Source organism: Lipotes vexillifer, unplaced genomic scaffold, assembly GCF_000442215.2.
Source record: "Lipotes vexillifer unplaced genomic scaffold, Lipotes_vexillifer_v1.1 scaffold141, whole genome shotgun sequence".
NCBI lineage: Eukaryota > Metazoa > Chordata > Mammalia > Artiodactyla > Lipotidae > Lipotes > Lipotes vexillifer.
Window position 1 is genome coordinate 612,555 of NW_006792108.1, and position 9,441 is coordinate 621,995.

At 37.3% G+C, this 9,441-nt stretch overlaps 1 protein-coding gene across 9 annotated transcripts in view; it reads left to right on the top strand.

Moving 5' to 3' along the window:
- Positions 1–9,099, top strand: part of NR1H4 (nuclear receptor subfamily 1 group H member 4) — a 54,705-nt gene extending 45,606 nt beyond the window's left edge. For 7 of the 9 annotated variants that reach the window (XM_007465331.1, XM_007465333.1, XM_007465337.1 and 4 more), the window contains 2 exons: positions 5,852–5,965; positions 7,935–8,173. In XM_007465331.1, the coding sequence (XP_007465393.1) occupies positions 5,852–5,965; positions 7,935–8,173 (353 nt within the window). Of the gene's footprint in view, positions 1–5,851; positions 5,966–7,934 lie in introns of all 9 variants that reach the window. The other 2 variants (XM_007465330.1, XM_007465329.1) reach the window with 2 other exon arrangements.
- Positions 9,100–9,441: the final 342 nt, after the last annotated feature.

The window sequence follows — 9,441 nt, forward strand, 5'->3', positions numbered from 1 at the left end:
TTTTTTTTTTTTTTTTTTTTTTTTTTTTGCGGTACGCAGGCCTCTCACTGCTGCGGCCTCTCTCGCTGAGGAGCACAGGCTCCGGACGCGCAGGCTCAGCGGCCATGGCTCACGGGCCCAGCCGCTCCGCGGCATGTGGGATCTTCCCGGACCGGGGCACGAACCCGCGTCCCCTGCATCGGCAGGCGGACTCTCAACCACTGCGCCACCAGGGAAGCCTCTGCCTACAGAACTCTTTAAAGAACATCATGTGAAATTTCTTTTCTTGTTCTTCAAATTCATACTCTTTTGTTTGCTTTTATCAAATCCCATCATATAGACAAAGATACTGTCTTCTGAGACACATTTACTTAGTGAGGGTTACAGGGTTTATTTATATTAATTGAGGCTTCAGAACACATATCTGATACAACCTGTGGCTGAGTTGTCTCTACATAATTCTAGTGCATCAATTTCTTTATTCCTAATGTGGTATTATGCAAAATTCATTTATAAGCTGGAAGTTTTAATAAATATAGGAATAATCATATGATACCATAAAATATGATAGAACTGAAAAGGGCTTTCTAACACTGAATGAGTTTACATTTTAGCATTAAGGAAATTAGACTTAACAGAACAACTTGTTCTATGTTCAATTCAAATACAAATAACCTCTGAAATTTATAGTATTTTTCGGCCTTTTTTCATTCCCCGCAACAGACATGAGTGAAATATTCAATTCAGTAAGTGTTTATCAGGATGAAAGTATACCTTGTGATTTTACAATGGTTTGCTTTTACATGCATCATCTCCTTGGTATTTCCAATGGCCCCCTAAATGTGAGTGCTATGCTCCTATTTTATAGATGGGGAAACAGGTTTAGATAGGCTAGGTGACCTGCCCAAGGTCATACAGCTAATCAGTAGACTGCCAGGAGGTGAACACAGGTGTTCTACTCAAAGCCCAGTACTATTTCTATACATTGCACCTGTCACTCACTAAGATATTATATTTGCCCAACTGTCAGCTGGTAGGGAATATTAAAACCCAGTAAGACATGGTTCCTGCCTTTTGGTTGAGTGAGAAAGCATAAGCAGCAGCTAGCAATTTGAAATTGCTTTTAAGCAAATGATAAAATGAATAAAGACAATGAGGTCAGAGGAAGGAGAGATGCTTATTAGAGTGATAAAGTTGCAGTAGATAGTAAAATATACTGTACATAGTATATTGTGCTTATTTTTTCTGCTCTTTAGATATATATGATTTTGCTGCTTTAACCTTGGCAATTTGTGCAAAATGAAAACAATAGGAACTAAATTCTCTGATGAAGCCCATATAAGCTGATTATCAGTTCATAGACAGTTTTTGAAAGAAATGTTGGAAATGTACAGAAACAAATGACAATATTTATGAGAAAGTTTAATTTAAGAATCAGAATTCTTACCAACTCTCATGTTGCTTTTTAAAGTTGTCACACAGTAATTTTGGCATGGACAAATTTGGGAGTCAAATTATAGGACGAAACCTCTTCAAAGTAAAAGAGATTATTAAAGTAATAAAAGCATCAGTATTTCCACTGCCCCTCAGCAGTATTCCCCAAGCCTTCTGTACTTGTCCAGTTTAGGACATTATGTATTTATTTATGTATCTGCCTTCTCCATTAATCTGTAAACTGTTTGAGAACTATTTCGAGCACCATGACAGTGCCTGGCACAGATGAGGCACACAAAAATTGGTGAATTTGGTTGAGATCAATCTGAAACTTGACAGTCCAAATCCTGGCAACTCTTAAGCATCATTATCCTAAGATAAATTTTAGCCAGTAGGACTACTGGAAAGTATGTTATTTATTAAATATCTTAAATATTTTACATTGAAAGCAGTTATTTTTTGAATTGCTAATGTGATGGCAGCTTTTTACTCAAGGCCAACAGTATGGTACAAATGACTCACTGAGTGGAGGCTAGCAATTGAAACAGAGGCCAAGGTCCAATCTCTTAGCACCAAGAGAATGTTTCCATTGTCTGAATGGCATCCTTTCCCCTAGCACATCTCACAGCTATGTAACCTTCATCGCTAGGAACAAACAAAACATAACATTGCCTAGTTTAACAAGCATTTATTAATCTCCTACTCTGTCTCCAGCAGGATGCTAGTTACTAAGGATACAGAGAGGAATAAGAAACATCTTTATTGGTTAGGCAGTCTGCCAGGCATTGGGAATACCACAGTTGACTCCTGCTCTCATAAACTGTATGTGGTATTTCACACTCTAATGGGAGCGAGAGATATGAATTGTGAGAGGTGCAATAGAATTGAACATAGAGAAGGGAGCAACTAATTCTGCTTCACTGTGACAGGTAAAGCTCCACTGAGATAGCAAAATTTGAACTTGGCCCTGAAACATGGGTAGGGTGTCCTAGCGGAACAAGGATGCCTTGTATATGTGCACTTGTGTATAATACACACACATACACATCTTGGCTTTATTTTTGTCCCCAATTAAAATAACTTAAAAGAGCATAGTGTTAATTCTATCACATGGTTATTCTCTCAGAGAATATTTCTTATCACTGGACAATTAATTTATCAATCACAGACCTTTTTTTTTTTTTTTTTAAAGGCAAACAAGAAACACAGGAGCAGAAACAATGGTTTTTTACAACTGAACATTTCCATGGTAGTCTTTGTGATTAAGTTAGAAAATAGCCCCCTCTTGTGACCAAAAATCAACTAATTGGACTTAAGAGTAAGTTTCAGAAAGGAGGAGTAAACAGGAAAACAGGAAAAGACTGCCCTTTCAGGACGATGCTACTGTCACATTTCTTCCGTTAGAAATTGCTGGCTCATAAACACTTAAAACACCCTTTGTTTATGTTGGTGTGATTAATTCTGATTATTGACTCTAATTCCAAAAGCAGGTTTATATTTTATCTATCCTGTAGGAAATTTTTTTAAACTCTTCTATTATTTATTTTCTACATTTTCTCTATATTCACTGTTGTTCTTTACAAGGTGCACAAGACAAACAGTTGTAATAAACATTTTAACCCGTTTTTCTTTTTTCCAAAAATTATCAATTGCAATTAGATAGCTAATGGAGGTATCATCTTTGGAGGGTGAGAGAGGATTTAGAAAAACAAATAAAATAGAAAATTAGGTAGTCAAAGATGATTTCATAAATATTTTCAAATCTGTTGCCTTTAATCTTATCTCCAAACCCTTATATACTATTTAAAATCATGACACAGTCGTGAATTATTATTTTAGGTAACCACAATTAACGGGTGTAATACCCAACTATTGAACACTGCCATCTTTTGAAGATGAAAAAGAATAGCTTTATTAAAAAATACAGATCTTAGCTTAGCTTTAATACTTAGAAAAATACCGAGGCAAATCACTGATCAGCCAATTTGTATTCATCCCTAGCAAACTGCAGAATGCAAAAACAAAACAAAAACAAAAATGTAGCTTTGTAAACACAAAAGTACATGGGCTTAATCGAAGGTTAAGATGGAACTAATGTGTTGACCCAATTCTCCTGAATAACAACATTAATAGTTCTTTTTATGATTATTTGCTCTAACATTTATTGAGAGTTTACTATGAGCCAGGCATGGTGCTAAGAACTCTACATATATTATCTCATATAATACTATTGATATAACTCACATTTCACAGATGAGGAAACCGAGGCTTAAAGAGTTTAAGTAATGTGCCCAAGATCAAGTCATAGGTCAGCTTTTAAACTCAGGCTTACTACCTCTTAACCACTATGTTTGTTGGAAACTGGGACTAGTAGTCCCAGCCTCGCATACTCCAACCCTCTGCATTTTAAGTTGTATCTAGTTTGGTCATGGGTATTCAGTTCAGTCTGTAACAGCTGGATAGAGGGCAATCTTCCACATGGTGTCATCCCCAAGTTGCTCAACAAAGACACTGTCGTTATGAGAGCCAACTGGGGTTGATTAAACGTCAAAGGAGAAGAAAGTGTGCTACTTTGACTAAAGAGAGAAAGGCCAAGGATTCTGTTTGAGAAGATTCTTTAGATTCATCTAAAGGTGAGGATTCAGGCTTTCTGATCCTGTGAAGTATAATATTAGATGATAATTATACTCTTTAGCATCTGGAATCCAACTTTATTCTGGTGTGTTTCAACTGAAGCTCTAAGGCTTTGAGGTCGGGCTTGGGATGGAATAGAGTAGTCTATTCTAGTGTGGACCAATTCTGGGAAACTCATTCTCATCTTAATTCATCCATAAATCACAACACACCTTTTTTTTTTTTTTTTTTTTTTTTTTTTTTCTCCAAATTCCCCAGTCAAAGATTCCCCAGTAAGCTTTTCTGGAGTGGAGCCATGCACAGAACAGGCACCAAACTAATAGCTGTTGAATGATTGGAGGAAGTGGCACAAAGGAATCTTAAATTATGAAGAGGAGTAAGTTATAAAGGAGAAGGAAGATATTCCAAGTAGAGAGAACATGTACAAAACTGGGCAATAAGAATTGTTTAGGGAACTCCAAGTGCCTGAACATGGCTGGAGTATAGGCTGTGTGATAGAAAGATAGTACCCCTTAGTCACAACTAAGAGCCAGGACTCTGGAGCCTACTAGCTTTGGTTTGAATCTTGGTAACACTTCTCACCAGCTGTGTGTCTTTGGTCAAGTTACATAACCTCTCTGTACCTATCTCATGGGGTGTTGGAAAGATTAAATGAGTTCTAGCATAAGAAGTGCTTAGAACAGTGCCTAGTACATAATGAGCACTCAGTAAATGTGAACTCCTATTGCTATCATGTGGGTGAGTATTGGGTGGTGGGAGAGGCAGGGGATGGGTCCAGGAGTTTCCTATGTAAAAAGGAAGAACATTTATGCCAAAAGCCATAGAGAGTTTTTGAAGGTTTGTAAGAATTAGGGAGACAGGGTGTGGTTTGAATTTTAGAAAGGTGATTCTAGAATGGTTTAAAGAGGACCACACTGAAAACAGGAAGACCAGTAAGGAGGCAATTGGAGTAATCCAGGTGAAAAGAAAGGAAGACTTAAACTAGGTCAACCAGATGCAGTGAAGAGGGGAGAGAGCACCAAGTGAGAGCTGGTCAAATACGCAGGACTTGACTCAATCCAGGCACTGGACTGAATTAGAGGAAGGCTGAATCTTGGTTGTCAGGTGGCAACAATTGGATGGGTGAGGATACCAATCACTGAAAATGGGAACATCAGGAAAGGAGTGGATTTGGAGGAAGATAGGGAATTTAGTTCTATACATGGCGTCTTTGATTTTGGACACACTGAGTTTGAAGAGAAGGGCCAAGTACCATTGCCTAGTAGGCAATGGATAAACAGGTTTGGTACTTCAGAGAGAGATCAGAACTCTGATAAGAATTCTAGCCAATGTATTAAGTAGAGTTTATATTTCTGGACTGAAGAACAATAATTTTTTGTTGGTTAAGATGCTGTCTATGTCTTGATTATAGATAGTAATGTTAAAAAGATTAACTAAAGCCCATCTAGAGCATGGTGAAGTTCAGAGATTCTTTTGGCAATTCAAGAACATTATCATTTATTGTTACACAGTAGTGACTAAAACAAAGGCACTGCCAAAATCAAAGGCATACAAATTGCTGATTAGGTTATATTTTGAGGATTTTAACTGATCTTCTTTGCAATGCCTTACCTTTGGCTGGGACATTTAATATATAGTCATTATTTAAATGTGGCTGGGACATTTATCAAATGTCTGCATATGGGTATAAATATTAACATAATATTAACATAACATTATATATATATAATGTTTGTAATTTTACACTTTTCAGTCATTCAGAAATTTTACTATGCCTCTGCAATTTTTCAACTTTCCCCCATAGGTATCTCTGATGAATATATAACACCTATGTTTAGTTTTTATAAAAGTGTTGCAGAATTGAAAATGACTCAAGAAGAGTATGCTCTGCTTACAGCAATTGTTATTCTCTCTCCAGGTAATTTCAATGTTACATTTTTATTTTTATGCCATTTGTTGGTTTTCCCCTGAAGTATAGTAGTAATATTGAAGAAAATCTTGGATAAAAAACATAAAGAGAAAGTAAAATGGCATATAATTCCACCAAATTGAACCATTGTTAACATTTCAGTGTAGTTGTTCTCAGCCTTTTTCTAAACATCATACTCATTCAGTAATTTCATTTTGAACACCTTATATGCACTAAACATGTTTCTAGACATTGTGGGATATAGCAGCAAAGAAACAGGCAGGATACAGCTACATGGAGCTTACATTCTAGTAGGGTGAGAAAGACAGTAAATAAAGAAATGAATACAAATAATTTTCAGGAGGTGGTAATACTACAAAAAGTATAAAGATGTGGGTATAAGGAAAGAAAGTGGCAGCAAAATGCTGTTTTAACCAGTGGTCAGGGAAGGCTTTTTTAAGGGGTTGAAGTTTGAGCAAGGCCATAAATTATATACTTTAAACATGATAAAGAACATACTGTCTTTAAGTGTACTTTTCCCATGTCATTAAATAATTATATTGGTAAAAGTTTGTTGTAATATGTACATCATATTCTATTGTATGATGTACAGTCATTTACTCAGTTGTTACCATGTTTTGATATTCAGGATGTTTCCAGATTTGTTGTTGCTGTTGTTTTAAACAACGTTGAAATGAATACCTTTGTACATAAAATTTGTCTATATTTTTGATTAATTATTTGGGAGTAAGTGATGCCATGTCCATGATTTGTAAAGCCTAATTACAATGATAGCCTTAAACCACTTTTTTTTTTTTTTTTTTTTTTTTGCGGTATGCGGGCCTCTCACTGTTGTGGCCTCTCCCGTTGCAGAGCACAGGCTCTGGACGCGCAGGCTCAGCAGCCATGGCTCACGGGCCCAGCCGCTCTGCGGCATGTGGTATCTTCCCAGACCGGGGCACGAACCCGTGTCCCCTGCATCGGCAGGCGGACTCTCAACCACTGCGCCACCAGGGAAGCCCAGCCTTAAACCACTTTTATACATGATACTGAGGCAGAAGCTAGTTGTTTGTTTTACCATAAGAAATTATAATTTAAAAAAGAAAAACTTTTCAGCGGTACGTACTAAAGTTACACACATTTATACCCTATAACCCAGCAATTCCAGAATATACCCACCAGAAATGATACTTATGCCCATCATAGAGTTTACCTTGAGTGCGTTTATTACCTAGTCCAACCTCGTACTGCTCCCTGCATGATGGGCCAATAAATCAAGAGACGTGGTGTTGGGACAAGGAACAGCAACTTTATTTGGAAAGCCAGCAGACTAAGAAGATGGTGGACTAGTGTCCCAAAGAACCATCTTACCAGAGTTAGAATTCAGACTTCTTTTCTACTAAAAGGGGAAAGGGTATGGCTGGTTGCTACAAACTTCTTGATGCTGGAATCCTTTGTTCTTGCAGTGGTCCACGTATGTGTGGTCACAATATTACTATAAACCTCCAACAAGATAAATGTTATTCTCTGTTCTGCAACTTTTAATCTCTATGTGAATGGAAAAGTGTTATACCTTTAAAGGTCAGAACCTTGAGAATGGGATATCTTGTATATTTCAGGCTCCAGGGCAACATTCTTTCACAAAAGGCACAGAGCCAGCATGACTAAGCACAAGCAACTGAGCACAAGGGTTAGAGCTAAAGGAATAGATTCAGTATGGAGTCTTTCTGGTACACATTGATTGGAAGGAGAATTTAGGGAGGCCTCTGGGGGGCAGTAAAAGTCTTATAGCTTGATCTAGTTGTGATTACATGAGTCTAAATACGTGTGTGTAAAACTTCCTCAATTTGAATACTTAATTTGTACATTTTAAGTGTACATTTATAACTTACACTTCAAAAACGTTAACATTACTGCGATTATGCCAAATTATTACTTTTCCACTTTTTTTGTCATTTTATTTTAAACTTCTAAACAGACAGACAATACATAAAGGACAGAGAGGCAGTAGAGAAGCTTCAGGAACCACTGCTTGATGTGCTACAAAAGTTGTGTAAGATTCATCAGCCTGAAAATCCTCAACATTTTGCCTGTCTTCTGGGTCGCCTGACCGAGTTGCGGACATTCAACCATCACCACGCAGAGATGCTTATGTCATGGAGAGTGAATGACCACAAATTTACCCCTCTTCTCTGTGAAATCTGGGATGTGCAGTGATGGGCATTGCAGGGGCAGGGTCTAGCTCTTCATTTTCCTCATAATATAAATCCTATATATAACTTTCCTTTATTTCATTTGTACCTGGTTTTATGCAAGAATTCTCATCAATATTTATGTGGTAGTTATATAACCTCCACAATTGTAAATGTGGGGCTAGGTTGAAATACTTTCTCTACATTGTATTCTACAAGGCTTCAGGGAATCTTTCACTCAAATCGGTATGCCCTGTTTGCCTAATTAAATTAATCATTACTTCAAGTCGATCTGTTGAAATAGGGAAAATCTCATTTTGCTCTTCATCTTACCTTACTGCACATATTTTATTAAAAGGTTGTGTTCAATTTGGGCAATAAACTGAACATAATGGCAACAGGCTTTTCTTTGGGAACAAAATCTGAAAAATATACAACTTCTTTCTTTAAATGATGAATAGCATCCTATTGAATCTGAGGGGGTAATTTCCAAAAAGGTAAACTCTTAGGACATAAATTGTGCTTTTCTCATCCCTGGAAGCCCTGGTGAATATTCGTTCATTTTCCATAGCCCCCTGATCATTTCATATTCTTTGAAGTTCAAAGAGAATAGCATACAGAAAAGTTAATTATTCTCACACAAAACATTCCCTCATGCAATCTCTTTCCTTAGTTAGGGTCTTGAGGCAGCATTTACAAATTCAGAGTATGCAGATAACTCCAGTGATGGGACATTCCATTTAGTCTCTTAAAAGTGCTCACTATTGGCTTTAGTGCATATAATTAATCATCTTTTGTTTGTTTGTTTTGTTTTTGGAAAACACTCCTTCAGCTGGGTGCACAGCTGTTGTATACTTCCCCCAAGGCAGGAATTAGTTCATTTCCTTCCTTCATTGTTATACTGTTGCATTCTTCTCCCCATTTTCCTTTGGTGAATACAATAAAACACCTATAAGTAATGGGCTTATATGTCCCTTTCTCCTGAAATCAGCCAAAATGGAGCTTGCTTAGCAAGCAAAGAGGTTTTCGTATTAAAATATTAGGGCAACCCTGAAGTCCTAAAAATGGCTAGTCAGTAGAAAATGGAGCGAGTTGGGGCTAACATTAGTTGGATTCCATTTGCTACAACAAAAAAGACTTGAGTCCCCACTAGGTAAGATATTGTTGCTAATCTCCATAGGAGATACAAAGATGATTAAGACACAGTAACTGCCTGGAGGGGCTTACAAAGAAGAGCAAAGTGCTGTGGGCTCACCTGGGAAAATCTCAAGGAGGAGGTGGCATTTCCCCTGG